The following is a 16,184-nucleotide window of genomic DNA, read 5'->3' as shown; positions in this document are numbered from 1 at the left end:
TTGCCATTTTCCAAAACAGAAAAGTGTATTGAGAAGCGTGGCATTATCTCTTCCACAAATCCCTTTTCCGAAGTTGGGTCCTCTGCCGATGCGTTTAGTCGGCAGTGACTTCACACGTCACACGGCTTCTGTCACTCTGCACTGCGCTCACCAGAACCAGCGGAGGGGCAAAGGTCATTCTAGTATGAACCGCAAGGCCCTTGACATGTACTGGCCCCAAAAGGGTCTGAGAGCCGACGCCCCTCATCCCAGGCCTTACTGACCCATTTCCCGGGCCTTATTGAAACAGCTCAGTAAGCTGTGCCAGCAGCTTCACGGTGTAAAGCTGTGCGAGCCCAAATGACAGTCATGTGGGTGTGGGTGACCTTCAGTGGCTGTCACTGGCGTAAGGGACTTCAGGTAGGTCCCCATCCCTCATTGCGTGGATCATCGAAAAGCATCATCCTCACCTCCTCTCCCGCGGGTGACGTTCAGCAAAGACGACTGTGTTGTCACGAAGGAAAAACGGATTTTCAGCCGCCCTCTCTCCTCCCCCCTCAGGACCAATTCTGATTCTGCTCTTCACACGAGTGCTCTAAGCACCAAGCCCCAGGACCCCTATGGAGGAGGGGGCCAGTCGGCCTGGCCGGCCGCATACATGGGTAAGACACACGGCCCTGCCCGCAGCGGCTCTGCTTCCGCCTGTCCCGGGGCATCTTGCCTGGCGCGTGCCCCCCCAGCCCGGTGGCCTCCCGAGAAGGAGCGGGGCGAAGGGGTGCATGCTCCGGCAGATGAGCGGCGCTTACGGGTCACGCTTGGTTGCAGCCTCTTCCACGGCAGGTTCTCTGCTTGGGTGGCAGCCTCTTCCATGGCAGGTTCTCCCCTCAGCATCTCCGCTCACTCTCGGGCTTCCCCCCACTCTGTTTCCTTTCTTCCCCTCCCACTCACTTTTTCATGTGGACTCCTCGTAGCTTTCTACCCGGTCTCTTTTCTTCCGGCCTATATACTTCTCATCCAGTTTTACGTGATTTATCTGAAGGTCCTCTTTTCTCACCTAGGATCTGAGCAAGCCGAGAAATAAAATCATAAGTGGCAGGTGAAGCTAGATGTCTTTATCAGTGAGAAGAGGGCACGGATTCTCTCTGGCTCTATGCCCATCGTGACTGAACCCACTGCCCGGCAGCGCTGGCCCAGGCCGAGTGCCATGGCGGGGTGAGGTCAGGCTGAAGGGCAGGCCGAGCAGAGAGGGCCCTGAGGGGGAGTGGGGCTGCACTGGGGCTGGGCATCGCCTGCCCAGTTGTTCCCCATTCTGCCAGGTAGACCATCGTTCTGCCTCTGGCCAGAGTGAGTGAAGCGGAGAAGAGAGCCGGAGCGACAGGCGTGGGAACGCCTTTTCCTGCCATCTGCTTCCAGAGTGAACTCACATCTGATCACTGTCTCCTGCGTACAGTCCTCGGTGCCCCCTCCGTCCGGGAGAGTCCCAGTCTCAGCTGGAATGACAGGAGCTCCAAGACCTTCTCTTCCCCTCTCCCCACTTCTCTCCTCACTCCCCAAGTCAGCCGTGAGGACCCCATTGGGCTCTGCTAATGTTTCATTCTGTTCTCGTCTCTTCTTCCCATCACTCACTCCTGATCTACCCGATCAACACCCTCCACTTTGTCCTCATTTCTGTGGGGCCGTCCTTGGCCTTCCTCTCTTTGCCAGGACTATCCGTGTCTTTTACATCCCAGAGCTCCTGCGTGCGGGTGGCTCTCTTGGGACCTGTCACTCCTGTGTCCAGAGTCGGTTTCCTGAAACCGGCATCTGAATGGTCTCACCTCCCGCACCGGGCCTGGCAGAGGAGCCCTCAGCGCCCAGAGAGCGGAGACACCGCCGTGGCCACGTGTGCAGAGCACTCGCTAGCCTCAGCCTGCCCCTGCCGCAGGCTGGCTCGCTGAGATACAGCCCGGCCTGCCTCTCGGGCTTATAATCTAGTCGGAACAGTGGCTCTGATCGCTCATCCCGCATGCCAGTCTGTACTCCAGATCCACCCTTGTCCACACACAGGAACGACTGTGTTTGGTCTTGAAACAGGCACATCAATCTTCAGCCAAGCTTTGCTGGCTTCTTCACTCTTCAGACCACGTAAAGCCTTAATGGTCTGTTCCTTCTGAGGAGAACGTGGCTGGCCTTACTTTCTTGCACACAGTAGGACAGGAAGGACTTCATACTAACTGTTCTTTCGTGCAGTCAGAGGTGACCAAACCGTTGTTGCTTGTGAAGCGTAGGGTCTCTTAGGATCGGGAAGGCCATCCAGCCGAGTTTCCAGCCCCGGGGACAGGAGAGGAGAGCCGGCGGTCACGTCGGACTTGGGTGTGGGTTAGAGAAGCGGGCACCGGGGAGGCGGGGAGGTTAGCTCAGGATGGGCAGAGATGGGAAGATATAAACAAAGCCCAGCAGAAGCAGAGCCGGCGGTCGGTGGGGGCCCTGTGCCTGCGGAAGAATCTAAGTCTCCCTGGGTGGGAGGGAGCCAGACCCAGGGGTTTGTACCCGGGACCCGAATGCAGAGCTGATCTCTGCCTCTGCCATTCCTTCCGGCAGAGTTGACTCCAGAAAGGGCTGACGGCCTAGAGAGCAGAGGAAATCATAGGTAAATTAAGCAGGGCCTTTTGAGGCTGCGCGCAAGGAGAAAAGAAAATAACGAAAGAAAGTGCCGATGGAGGGCAGTGTTTATGCCCAGAGTGATGTGGCTGCAGAGGGACGAGGTGGGAAGTGTCGGGCGGTGGGAGGACGACGAGAAGCCAAATGAGTGGTTTTTTTTTTTAGTTTTTTTTTTTTTTTTTAATATATTTTTATTGATTTTTTACAGAGAGGAAGGGAGAGGGATAGAAAGTTAGAAATATCAATGAGAGAGAAACATCAATCAGCTGCCTCTTGCATACCCCCTACTGGGGATGTGCCCGCAACCAACGTACATTGCCCTTGACCAGAATCGAACCCGGGACCCTTCAGTCCGCAGGCCGACGCTCTATCTATCCACTGAGCCAAACTGGTTTCGGCCCAAATGAGTGTTGATCCCGGCAGACAGGAAGAGCAGAGAGAGAGACACCCCAGAGCAGGCTTTCTGAGGTGACTTGAGAATCAGGGGGCGCTCCTCAGCGGTTAAACATTGTGGGGCCGCGTAGCTGACAGCCCGGAGGGCGGGCCGCCCTCCAGCTCGAACCGCGTGGCCGCCCCTGCAAGTATTGCAGAAGTCAGAAACACATCCAAATATGGACGTGTTTACATGGGAAAGCCAGTGTGTTTAAAATATTAGCCAAGTCTCCAAGGAGGGGAATTATTTCTGGAGAATTCTATTTGCCGGTGGGAGCTATTTTAAATCATTTCATGCATTTCCCCCCCCTGTAATTCATTAAAAGTTTTTCATTTTCTTTTCCTCTCGGACGTTAAAAATATCGACTCGCTTTGCAAAAAGGTCTTTCTTATTATAGGAGCAACCAAATAAAGATTAAGCAAGTGATGGGAAAATGTAATTGGAGTCCAGAGTCAGGCTTCGTAGCAGAAGCAACGTTAACTGCCCTGCCCCCGGGACCTTCCTGGGCATAATGATGTCGCTTTGATTAGTGTTCCCACTCGTTGTTATGAGTAATGAAATAGGAGCATCCAATCACTCCATTAGCAGTACACTTGGATACAGTAATGAGCGGTTAGTGTCCCAAGCAAACAACGCCATTCTTCTGATACACGTGTAGGTCATTATCATGATGGTTATTGTCATGACAGCTAGATGGCAGTGATTAGCCGTTGGTATAACCTTCCCTTTTCGGCACAAGTCTTTGGTTTTAGCCTAGAGCAATTGGATATACTGTACTTGTCATGAGCAGTGTATTTTATGGATTAAAAATACTTTCTTCAGCCCGGCCGGTGTGGCTCACTGGTTGAGCATTGACCTATGTACCAATAGGTTGCCGATTTAGTTCCCAGTCAGGGCACATGCCTGGGTTGTGGGCTCGATCGCCAGTGGTGGGCGTGCAGGAGGCAGCCAGTTGATATTCTCTCATTGATCTTTCTCTCTCTCTCTCTCTCTCCCTCTCCCTTTCTCTCTTTCTTTAAAAAAAAAAAAAAGAAAAGAAAACATATCCCTTTTAAAAGAACCCAAATGTTTAAAAAAAATACTTTATTTGCTTAGAATGTATTCAAAAGTCATATTTTTAAATTTCTGTGAATAGCTATCCCATACACTTTTTAAGTTGACTAAGACTTGAGATAAATTACTTTTTTAGGTAACTTGACTCTTTGCAAGAAATGTGTGTATAACGACATACAGTATGGACTTCCCGTTGCCCCGCCAGGCCCGTGTGGCCAGTGAGAAGCAGTTACCTGCCCTTCCTAGTGGGGGATGCATTTGGAAGTGGTTTAGATCCTTACTTTATTTTGTAAGCTGAATAGAGGTTCTCAGATTTTTAAATATATATATTTTTTTTATTGATTTTTTTACAGAGAGGAAGGGGAGAGGGACAGAGAGTTAGAAACATCGATCAGCTGCCTCCTGCACACTCCATACTGGGTATGTATGCGCCAGCAACCAAGGTACATGTCCTTGAGCAGAATCGAACCTGGGACCCTTGAGTCCACAGGCCGACGCTCTATCCACTGAGCTAAACTGGTTAGGGCGAGGTCCTCAGATTTTGAAAATTGTTCTCTCAGGACAGCTAAAGGAGAAGAAAAGTAGATAGGAAGCAACTTTAAGCTTAATTGAACCATATCTGTCTTAATTTTAGCAGAAAGGCCCATGTATCTTAGCTGGACCTCCATCAGTGTATCAAAATGGATAGAATTTTATAAATTCAATTTCAAATCAGAAAGAGCGACAAATGCATGACTAAAAGGAAAAGGAAAGCACCATATAAATGTATCTGTTTTGCCCTGGTCGGTTTGGCTCAGTGGATAGATCGTCGGCCTGCGGACTGAAAGGTCCCAGGTTCGATTCTGGTCAAGGGCATGTGCATTGGTTGCGGGCACATCCCCAGTGGGGGGTATCCAGGAGGCAGCTGATCGGTGTTTCTCTCTCATCCGGTGTTTCTAGCTCTCTGTCGCTCTCCCTTCCTCTCTGTAAAAAATCAATAAAATATATTTAAGATAAAATAAACGTATCTGTTTTCTTTCCCGCCAGGTTTCTGTGACGGTGAGAACAATGGACTCGGGGAAGGTACGGATTGGCCTGGCCACTGGGCTGGGCGGGATGCCGACGGCAGCTCACGTGACCTCCTTTCAACATGTGAGCTAATTGATGCTCGTGCTTCAGAACTTCGCACAGTGCTGACAACTGCAGACTAGTCTGGTTGTCTGAGACAATCTATTACCTTAGGGCTACCCATAAGGCCACAAGAACGGAAGCGTGTGGTGAGATTGCGTCATCTGGTTCCCCATCACCCCAGTCACAGGGGTATGCAGGGAAGCAAAGGTTGTCATCACATGAAATTATTAATGACTCGGTCGCCCTGGCCAGTGTGGCTCAGTTGGTTGAGCATCTTCCCCTGTACCTAGAGGTTGCTGATTATGTTTCTCTCTCATTGATGTTTCTCTCTATCTTCCTCTCTAAAAAAATCAATAAGATATATATATTTTAAATGTATTTCTTTCAGAGAGGAAAGGAGAGAGAGAGAGAGAGAGAGAGAGAGAGAGAGAGAGAGAGAGAGAGAACATCAGTGATGAGAGAGAATCATTAATTAGCTGCCTCCTGCATGCCCTCTACTGGGGATCGAGCCCACAGCCCAGGCAGATGCCCTGACCAGGAATCAAACCGTGACCTGCTGGTTCATAGGTCAATGCTCAACCACTGAGCAACACCGAATGGGCTGGTCCCTATTTTAAGTGACTTTTTTATGGGGTCTGTTACCCCTGGGTCTCCTGTGGGGGTCTAAAACAGACAGTCATGACATGACAGTCCCAAGTGGAGCGCATGTGCAGTTGGAGCAGTCACCAGTGTTTCTCTCAAAGATGATTTCTTTGGCCGGTGTCGGGGTGGCTGCCATCTAACACAGTGAATGTGCTTTCCCCACTTTAGCGATGTCTTTCCCGGGTTCGTTGAAAGAAGAGAATCTGTTGAACGTTCCCAAGCCACTGCCGAAGCAGCTGTGGGAGACCAAGGAGGTGGGTGAGCAGCTTGCACTGTGCTCGCTGTCACAGGTGTTTGCTCTTCAGCATTCCCTGTGCATCCTGCGGAGGGAAAATGAGGAAATGGGGAAAAGGAAGGTAATTTCTCTGGGGACAGAGAGAGGAAGAACCCACTAGGGAATGATGGTTCAAGTAAGAATGATAATATTTTGTTGGTAAGTTAGTACAGTGATCTCTTGGCTTCCTAATTTGCATGTGAATTGACTCATTAAAAACACAACAAACTATTAATCCCCCATATTTTAAAAAATATATATTTTATTGATTTTTTACAGAGAGGAAGGGAGAAGGATAGAGAGTTAGAAACATTGATGAGAGAGAGTCATCGATCAGCTGCCTCCTGCACACCCCCCACTGGGGATGTGCCCGCAACCAAGGCACATGCCCTTGACCGGAATCGAACCCTGGACCCTTCAGTCCGCAGGCCGATGCTCTATCCACTGAGCCAAACCGGTTTCTGCAGTCCCCCATATCTCATTTATATCGCTAAACACACTGAAAGCTGGTTACAAGTCACAGGCAGACTTTTCTGTTTTGTGGCCAACACCCTCCACCAGTGACCAGCTTCTGTCCACCACTGCTGCTTCGCCAGATGTCCCTTTTTTAAGTCAAGGGCACTTGACCTGAGCCCTCAGGGAGTCGGCAAACAAGTCATCTGTTTTATGATTTCCATGAGTATTTGTGTCCACTTGTGCTAGCTGCCCCCCCCTTCCCCGTGCTCCCCCTGGAGGAGGGAGAGGTCCCACGGAACTGGACTGGGCCCTCAGGGAAGCTGAGCTGCCCGTGAAAGAAAGCAGCTCTCCTCCCAGCCCTTAGCGAGGCCATTGCTCGTCTGGCCTCTGCCTGCCTCGCCTTCCTTCGCCCGGTTCCATTTCTCCTGCCACGTCCACGCTGGTCCTCTTCAGCAGTGGTGTGGGTCTGACAGGTCTTTTGTAAAAGCAAGGTGCGTTTGATGTTTCATCATTGGGGGGAGGGAGAGAAATGATTTAAAATTCATCTCCTTGCCCTAGCCGGTGTGGCTCAGTGGATAGAACGTCAGCCTGTGGACCAAAGGGTCCCAGGTTCCATTCCGGTCAAGGGCATGTACCTTGGCTGCAGGCTCCTCGCCCGCCCAGGCCCTGGTCTAGCTCATGCAGGAGGCAACCAGCCCATGTGTTTCTCCCACATAGATGTTTCTCTGTCTTTCTCTCTTCTACTCTCTTTAAAAAATCAATGGAAAAATATCCTCTGGTGAGGAGTAACAGATCAAAAAATAATAATAAGCTCTTACATAAAACATTGGCCTTTCTGAAGGAAATACTATTCATCTAGAAGATAAATTAATAAAACATCCAAGTAAGAAAATTTTAATGTTCTGCCTCCCTTGTGCCTGGAGAAGTCTAGTCAGCACTTAAAGGGCCGCTGAGTGAGGTGCCGCTAACTGCCTCTCACTTGCACGGACTCACAAATGCTTACAAGACATGTTCTAGAAGCTTCAATTTGGCTCTTCAGTGAGTAAGCCCGGCTCTGTTTCTCCCCAGGTCCAGTCGCTGTCGGGGCGCCCTCGATCCTGTGATGTCGGCGGCGGCGGGTGAGTGATGCTCTCTCTGTTCGTGGCTCGGGATTGTCCCGGGGTGTCCCCGACAGGAGAGTCTTGCACCTTCGGCACAGAACTCTGCGAAACATCCGTCTTTACGTGTCCATTGCAAGTCAACGGAATTTTCATAAAAACAACAGCTCTTTGGTACTCAGTGTTTCAGTTATTTAAAGGAGTTATAGCCGAAACCGGTGTGGCTCAGTGGATAGAGCGTCGGCCTGCGGACTGAAGGGTCCCAGGTTCGATTCCGGTCAAGGGCATGTCCCTTGGTTGTAGGCACATCCCCAGTAGGGAGTGTGCAAGAGGCAGCTGATGGATGATTCTCTCTTATCGATGTTGCTAGTTCTCTGTCCCTCTCCCTTCCTCTCTATAAAAAATCAATAAAATATATAATTTTTTAAAAAGTAGTTATATTACATAACTGCAATAACAAGACTGTCATATGTTTGCGAATAACACAACTGACTCTTGGTAAACACACGACTTGATGCAGAAGCATGCAGACATGGCGAGGAACCTGCCGGCTGTACACGGTGGGCGCCTGGCCCCCCCTTTTGACTGTTCAGAGCGTCATAACTTGCCTCTCTGTCTCTAGGCTCTGCCTCTTACACCCCGGCCTCCACTCCCCCCAGTCTGTTAGCCACACCGTCCTCGGGGTGACTGTGCGTGTCTCTCCCTGCTTCCCGCCTTCCACCGGCTTCTTGCCATCAGCGTGTAGCCGTCAGCCTCACATGCTCTCTGCCTGATTCTGCAGGGCCGTCTCCCATCAGCACCTGCCCCTCTTCAACTTGACTTTCCTGCGGTGTCCGGGTTCCTGGGCACACAGTAGGGCTTCACGCCTTTCTGCTTTGCTCATACCGTGAACTTGCCTGGGACGCTTTTCCTGCATAAATTCACTCTTTGGCCTTCACATTGAACTTGGGTGCCCCACGGGAGCCCCTCTCCAGGCCCCCCCCCACCACGCCTTGTCACTGCGCTAATGAACGGTATGATATTGCAAGTTGTTTTCTGTTTGTTTACTTATCTGTTTGCTCATTTATTTTAAGCAACTTCTTTCCCTTTGGGCTCTGTCTCCCTGCTTTGTCCAAGTCCCTGGAGGCCCCGCTATCGGTATCTGGTACCGGGGACGTGCTCTGCTGATCATGTTGTGTTGAATGGAGTGTCCTCCATCGAATTCATCTCCTCCCGCCTCTTCCTGAAGCAGCCAGAGCTTCCCATTGGGTCTCCCTGCTGTCTTTCTGTTCCCTTAAGCCATTCTCCACATTGTAATTGAAAAACTATATCCTGGAAGGAATCTGGTTGATAGAGAGAGAGAGAGAGAGAGAGAGCGAGTGCGCGCGTGTGTAGGAAAGATAGTTTATTTTTTTAAATATATTTTATTGATTTTTCACAGAGAGGAAGAGAGAGGAATAGATAGCTAGAAACATTGATGAGAGAGAATCATCGACCAGCTGCCTCCTGCACACCCCCTACTGGGGATGTGCCCGCAACCAAGGTCCATGCCCTTGACCGGAATCGAACCTGGGACCTTTCAGTCCGCAGACAGACGCTGTAACCACTGAGCCACACCGGTCTCGGCTGGATCTTTGCTTTTATTTAACGAGGGAAAGTATCAGACATGTGCCGTTGCCCAAAGCCTGATGATTTTAGAAAGTAACAGTTATCTTTCCTTTTTCAGCGCTTTTCCACACAACAGTCCCAACATGGGCCTGTCCCCCTTCCTGGGGACCCTGAACACCGGGGGGTCCCTGCCGGACCTGACCAACCTCCACTACTCGGCGCCGCTGCCCGCCTCCCTGGACGCCGGCAACCCCCTCTTCGGCAGCATGAGCATGGGGAACAGCGTGGGCAACCTCCCTGCTGCTATGACTCACCTGGGCATCAGAAGCTCCTCTGGTACGTGTCCCTGCCCCGTGGGACCCTGCCCGGGACCACTGGGGGCTCCCTCTCGGCTGGTGCCAGCCGGGCAGCCTGTGAGTGGGGCGTGGAGTGGGCACATCTCTGTTCTGGTAGCTCCTGAGCCCGCTGCCATGTTGCTCTGTGGCCCAGTGTCTGCCAGACACGGTGCATCGGGAGCGGCTCTGCTAAGCCTCCCTCTCTATCGTCTTCATCAGCCCCTGCATCCGGGGACTTGGAGAATAAGATTTGAGAGTCAAGAAATGAGTGTCCACTCTAGTCTGTGCTGGCCGAACAGCGTTAGTGGCCCTTATTAACTACCACGTGATGATATTTAATCATTACAGCCGTCTCTAGATCCCTCCAATTGCCCATTGGATTTCAAAAGAGAACGTTTTGAATTTCAGAAAATTTACCGTGAATGTGATGACAGTACTTAAATAGATGCGTGTATTTAATAGAAATTACAATACCACAGTTCAAAATAATTGGCTCAGATTTTCAGAAGTGCTAAAAGATGTGGCATGTGGCTGTATAAAAATGCTACCCGTAATGTGACTTGGGTGTTTCTGTCTATACTAATAAAAGGGTAATATGCTAATTAGACTGGGAGACCTTCCAGGCGTTCTTCTGGACAAAGACATGATGGCAGGGCCGAGGTCGAGGCGGTTAGAGGCCAAGAGGGGAGGACACACCGGTTTCGGCTGGATCAGGCCTGGGTGGGACGGCAGTTGTAATTGTGTGTGATCAGGCCAGTGGGGGAGGGGAGCATTGGGGGTGATCAGGCCAGCGGTGGGGAGCAGTTGGGGGTGAGCAGACCAGCAGGGGGGGGCAGTTGGGGGTGATCAGGCTCGCGGGGGTGGGGGAGGGGGCAGTTGGGGGTGAGCATGCTGCAGGCAGAGTAGTTAGGGGCAATCAGCATTCATCCATGGAGTGAAACAACTCTGTGTCAGGCCCCGTGCCAGGTGCCCAGGACCCAACCGGGAACAGGACAGTGCGCCTGGCTTCCTCCAGCCTGTGCCCAGCTCCCAGTGTCATGGAAATGCCTTCCCCAAACTCTCTGGCTCATGCTAAAACTTACTCCCCTCCCTCCAAAATAAAACTGAGCACCAGCAAAAGCCTCCTTTTCCCTGAATCGGAACAGGCTGTGATGAACAATTTTTTTGGAGCCAGAAAAACAAAGAGAAAGGAGCCGAGGGGCAGGAGCCACGGAGGGTGTCCCTTCCAGGGAGTCTCTGGGTGCTCGGGATGTTTAAGCATGCTCCCGGAAGCAGCAAAGGGCTCGAAGTGTGCCTGGGACGGAGGCCCACGGGGCTCTGAACTGGGTTTTGTGGCCCTGGCCGGTGTTGCTCAGTGGATAGAGCATCAGCCTGTGGACTAAAGGGTCCCAGGTTAGATTCTGGTCAAGGGCAGATACCTCGGCTGCAGACTCCTTCTAGGCGCAGGCCCTAGTCGGGCACATGCAGGAGGCAACCAAATGATGTGTTTTTCTCACACTGATGTCTCTCTGTCTTTCCCTCTCTTTTCCACCTTCTCTAAGAATCAGTGGGAAAATGTCCTTGGGTGAGGATTAAGAAAATGAACAGAGTTTGTGGTCCAGTCCTGGCTCCTCTCCTGGGCTGGAGCTGAGCACACTGCACGTTGGCCCCCATTGCCCACTCTCACCTGGTCCTGCCCCCCATCCTCACCCCCGTCTGTCACATGATCACCTTCCTCTCAAGAAAACCGTTCCTTGAAGCACCTTCCGTGCCACTGGCACATCTGACACATGCCCAGTTGGAGTCTCCCAGGAGCTCCTCCACACACAGAATCCTCATCACATCGCAGGAAGTGATGTTTTCCTTCATCTTTGGGAAATGAGCGATTTGGTCTGGAGTTATGACCAGTAACTTGGGATGTGCTCTCTCCTAGGTCTCCAGAGCTCCCGGAGCAACCCCTCCATCCAGGCCACCCTCAACAAGACGGCGCTCTCCTCCTCCCTAAACTGCCACCCGCAGACGCCGCCCAGCGCCTCTGCCCTGCACCCATCCCTGCGCCTCTTTTCCCTCAGCAACCCGTCCCTCCCCACCGCCACCCTGAGCGGCCCCTCCCGGCGCAGGCAGCCGCCTGTCAGCCCGCTCACGCTCTCTCCTGGCCCCGAGGCACATCAGGGTTTCAGCAGACAGCTCTCCTCCACCAGCCCCATGAACCCCTACCCCGCCTCGCAGGTAAGGACCGCTTCGGCAAACAGACCGAAGACACAGGAGTCTCTGTCCTTCTCTCTGTGATTTTGGATTGAGTCTGTTACACCCAGGGCTGCCCAGGAGGTCACTTATATGTGGAATCGGAGCAGAAATGGGAATAATTCAGAATGCATTAATGATTTCCCAAGAGCAGACCTGTGCTGATCATTCCTAAGCAAACATTGAACAGTTTGCAGGCATTGTAACTCTCAAAGTCAGTGTTGAGGGAGAGTGGTAAGGGATAGAGGACCCAACCCAGGCGTAGGGAAATGGGCATGGCAAGTCAATTATAGTTGGCTCTCTCAGTGCTTTATTTATTTTTTAAAATATCTGTATTGATTTCAGAGAGAAAGAGAGAGGGAGGGAGAGATGGAGACATCAATGATGAGAGAGAATCATGGATCAGCTGCCTCCTGCACCTCCCACACTAGGGATCAAGCCCACAACCAGACATGTGCCCTGAACGGGAATCAAACCGTGACCTCCTGGTTCATAGGTCAACGCTCAACCATTGAGCCACACAGGCCAGGCAGCTCTCTACGTACTTTAACCACAAAGAAAAGCCAGAGAAGACCTTGAATATCTCCCTAAAGCAGTGGTCGGCAAACTCATAGTCAACAGAGCCAAATATCAATGGTACAACGATTGAAATTTCTTTTGAGAGCCAATTTTTAAAAAAATATATTTTATATATTTTATTGATTTTTTTTTTTTTTTTTTTTTTTTTTACAAAGAGGAAGGGAGAGGGATAGGGAGCTAGAAACATCGATGAGAGAGAACACTGATCAGTTGCTTCCTGCACATCCCCCAGTGGGGATGTGCCCGCAACCCAGGTACATGCCCTTGACCGGAATTGAACCTGGGACCTTTCAGTCCGCAGGCTGATGCTCCATCCACTGAGCCAAACCGGTTTCGGCAAGAGCCAAATTTTTTAAACTTAAACTATATAGGTAGGTACCTTGTTATTAACTTAATTAGGGTACTCCTAAGCTGGCCTTTGCTAAAAACATTCTCAATCTGAGGGAGGTACACTCAAGAGGCCAAAGAGCCGCATGTGGCTCGCAAGCCGCAGTTTGCCGGCCACTGCCCTAAAGCATTGCTATTAGACCTCTCCCTAACTGACTGCAGAGTTGAGAAACAGGACTTTTTCTTTTTAATATATCTCATTGACTTTTTAACAGAGAGCAAGGGAGAGGGATAGAGAGCTAGAAACATCTACCAGCTGCCTCCTGCACCCCCCCCCCACTGGGGATGTGCCCACAACCAATGTACATGCCCTTGACCGGAATCGAACCTGGGACCTTTCAGTCCGCAGACTGAGGCTCCATCCATTGAGCCAAACCGGTTTCGACAAGAAACAGGACTTTCATTGCTCAGGAAATAGTAGGTGTAATAAGGACCATGTCGCCATGAACCTGTTCCAGAACCTCATGTTCTCACTTGCTGACTGTTTATTCTAAGCTCTGAGGTGGTTCTCCTTACCAGAATCATCACTGAATATATTTTTGACCTGTTGGCCACTCCCTAGATACATTATAACATCATTCACTAACCACTTCTCCAAAAATGAGTAATGACTTAGCGAGGGGGAGTGGACCGAACACAGTGGAAGGATTGGCAACCCAGTGATTAGTCATTCTTCACCAGTTCCCAGCTACGCACAGGATCTTGATTAAATGAGTAATCCCTTTGGGGAGAGGGCATTTTCTAATTGTTTTTTAATGGTTCTTTTTAGGTTATTAATTTTATTTTGCAAAGCTATTCGACAGGCTATAAAAAAATCTTACTCAGGCCGAAACTGGTTTGGCTCAGTGGATAGAGCCTGAGGACTGAAAGGTCCCAGGTTCGATTCCGGTCAAGGGCATGTACCTTGGTTGCGGGCCCATCCCCAGTGGGGGGTGTGCAGGAGGCAGCTGATTGATGTTTCTCTCCCATCGATGTTTCTATTGTAGCTCTCTATCCCTCTCCCTTTCTCTCTGTAAAAAATCAATAAAATATATATTTTTTAAAATCTTACTCAGGCTTCCTACCTACATTTTAAGGAGACTATATGGATAGAGAGCATCATTCTTTTTCAGATGTTTCCATTTTTAAATTCGCTTTATATTTAGTTGTGTTTTTTTTTTAATCAATGTTGTTCGTGCTTACAATTTAAAAGTAAAATGGTTCTAAGGGACTTGTTCTGAAGGTAGAGTTCTCCCTTCCCCCACGCCCCCAAATAGTTGTCGATCCCTGGAGATGATCACTTTCAATCACTTTAGCTCATCTCTTTGGTGTAACCACATTATTTCAAGCTAATTTTGCCGTACAGTAGGGGTGTCGAACTCAATCAGAGAAGGGGCCAAAATCTAAAATCCAGCCTAAATCGCGGGCCGAATGGTTTACTGAACAGTCATAAACTGACAATGTCAAACTGACAGCGGAGTGCAGTGATGACAGCGCGGTGCGGGCCACATTGCAAGGCCTGGCGGGCTGGATTTGGCCCGCGGGCCTTGTGTTTGACACATGTGCCGTACAGTGTTAGTGTTACATGGTATCTAGTGACATTCTACCACGGAAGATTACTGTGTTGTTCTTCAGCTCTCCCAATCCTCCCGCACACAGACACATTCCTCCTCCTCCTCCTCCAGATTGTGGTTTATTATGGTTTTGATTAGAGCAGTACTCAGGGCGTAACGTTGCTTTCTTCTTCTTTTTTAAAAATATATTTTATTGATTTTTTACAGAGAGGAAGAGAGAGGGATAGAGAGTTAGAAACATCGATCAGCTGCCTCCTGCACACCCCTTACTGGGGACGTGCCTGCAACCAAGGTACATGCCCTTGACTGGAATCAAACCTGGGACCCTTCAGTCCACAGGCCGACGCTCTATCCACTGAGTCACACCAGTTAGGGCAGTGTGTAAAGTTTCATAGTTATAATAACGTAGTCCGAGTTTACCATACAGCACACCATGACATAACAAAGTACCACTTTTTTTTCTCCTCGGTTTTAATAAATATCTTACTTTGTTAGTTTGGTTCTACATATATATTACTAATCCAATCCCAAATGCTTGGAATTGAGTAGGTCTCTTCTTAATACAGCTAAAAACAAATCCTCCAGTTGGTGTTGCTCAATGGTTGAGTGTCAACCTATGAACCAGGAGGTCAGGGTTCGATTCCTGGTCAGGGCAGATGCCCGGGTTGTGGGCTCTATCCCCATTGGGGGTGCGTGCAAGAGGCAGCCGATCAGTGATTCTCATTGTTGATGTCTCTATCTCCCTCTGCTTTCTTCTCTGAAATAAAAATATATATATATTTTTAAAAAATTTTAGCCGAAACCGGTTTGGCTCAGCGGACTGAAAGGTCCCAGGTTCGATTCCGGTCAAGGGCATGTACCTTGGTTGCGGGCACATCCCCAGTAGGGGGTGTGCAAGAGGCAGCTGGCCAATGTTTCTCTCTCATCGACGTTTCTAACTATCTCTCTCCCTTCCTCTCTGTAAGAAAAATCAATAAAAAATATATATTTAAAAAAAAATTTTAGTAGCTTTACAAAATTTTAGTAGCTTTACAAAATAGAGTACATGGTCATTGAATGGGAAATGCTTTGCGGGAGATGAGACGCGAGATACTCTTTGAAGGAGAAGAACTAGCTTCTCCTCCAGCTCAGAAGGCCCTGGAGAAGGCCTCGGGTCTCCCCTCACCGGGCCATCCCCCCCTCTTAAAGGACCACACAGGGCTCGGAAGCTCCGCTGCTCAGTGCCTTTGTTTTTCAGATGGTGTCCTCTGACGGGGGCCCGCTCTCCTTCCTGCCCACAGAGGTGTCCCCGCCTCCCCCGTACCCCAGGCCCCAGGAGCTCCCCCAGCCTCTCCTGCAGCAGCCCCACGCCCAGGAGCCCCCTGCTCAGCAGCCGCAGGCGGCCCCGTCCCTGCCACAGCCGGACTTCCAGCTCCTCACGGCCCAGGTGAGTCCTGGGGGCGCCGGGCCGGAGGGAAGGCTTATTTCGTTACTCCGCCCTGGCTTCCAACTAAGCACCCCTCCTCGTTCCCCGAAGGGCTCGTCTCTGACCAGCTTCTTCCCGGATGTGAGCTTTGACCAGCAGTCCATGCGGCCCGGCCCAGCTTTCACCCCGCAGGTGAGTGACCGCCTGGGGGCCTGCCTCTTCTCAGAGCCGGAACTGCTCGGTGTGTGCGACCCACATCAGGCGGACGAGGCATGATTCAGATGTGCTTGGGTCTCCCCGAGCCCCGAAAAGGCCCTGTGTGAACAGCAATGGAAACTCGTGGTGGCTCTCTAGTCGGAACTGGAGCATCGTTCATCCTGGCAGGGCCCACAGCAGCCACTGACCCGTCACGTGTGGAGACAGAGACACAG

At 50.6% G+C, this 16,184-nt stretch overlaps 1 protein-coding gene and 1 long non-coding RNA gene across 3 annotated transcripts in view; both read left to right on the top strand.

Moving 5' to 3' along the window:
* Positions 1 to 16,184, top strand: part of CRTC3 (CREB regulated transcription coactivator 3) — an 84,920-nt gene that overhangs the window by 62,403 nt on the left and 6,333 nt on the right. Inside the window, exons 6-13 of one of the 2 annotated variants that reach the window (XM_084869131.1) lie at positions 541 to 641; positions 5,132 to 5,167; positions 6,026 to 6,111; positions 7,656 to 7,705; positions 9,390 to 9,607; positions 11,519 to 11,814; positions 15,586 to 15,774; positions 15,865 to 15,945. In XM_084869131.1, coding sequence (XP_084725257.1) covers positions 541 to 641; positions 5,132 to 5,167; positions 6,026 to 6,111; positions 7,656 to 7,705; positions 9,390 to 9,607; positions 11,519 to 11,814; positions 15,586 to 15,774; positions 15,865 to 15,945 — 1,057 coding nt within the window. Of the gene's footprint in view, positions 1 to 540; positions 642 to 5,131; positions 5,237 to 6,025; positions 6,112 to 7,655; positions 7,706 to 9,389; positions 9,608 to 11,518; positions 11,815 to 15,585; positions 15,775 to 15,864; positions 15,946 to 16,184 lie in introns of both variants that reach the window. The other variant, XM_084869130.1, reaches the window with a different exon arrangement.
* LOC311614491 lies at positions 648 to 3,686 on the top strand. The gene is made up of 2 exons (XR_014793678.1): positions 648 to 819; positions 855 to 3,686. It is a non-coding gene; the product is annotated as an uncharacterized lncRNA (long non-coding RNA).

The sequence above is a fragment of the Pipistrellus hanaki genome (genome assembly GCF_964339955.1).
Source record: "Pipistrellus hanaki genome assembly, chromosome: 21".
Taxonomy (NCBI): domain Eukaryota; kingdom Metazoa; phylum Chordata; class Mammalia; order Chiroptera; family Vespertilionidae; genus Pipistrellus; species Pipistrellus hanaki.
The sequence above is the reverse complement of the archived record's forward strand: the minus strand, read 5'-3'. Positions and strand labels throughout refer to the sequence as shown.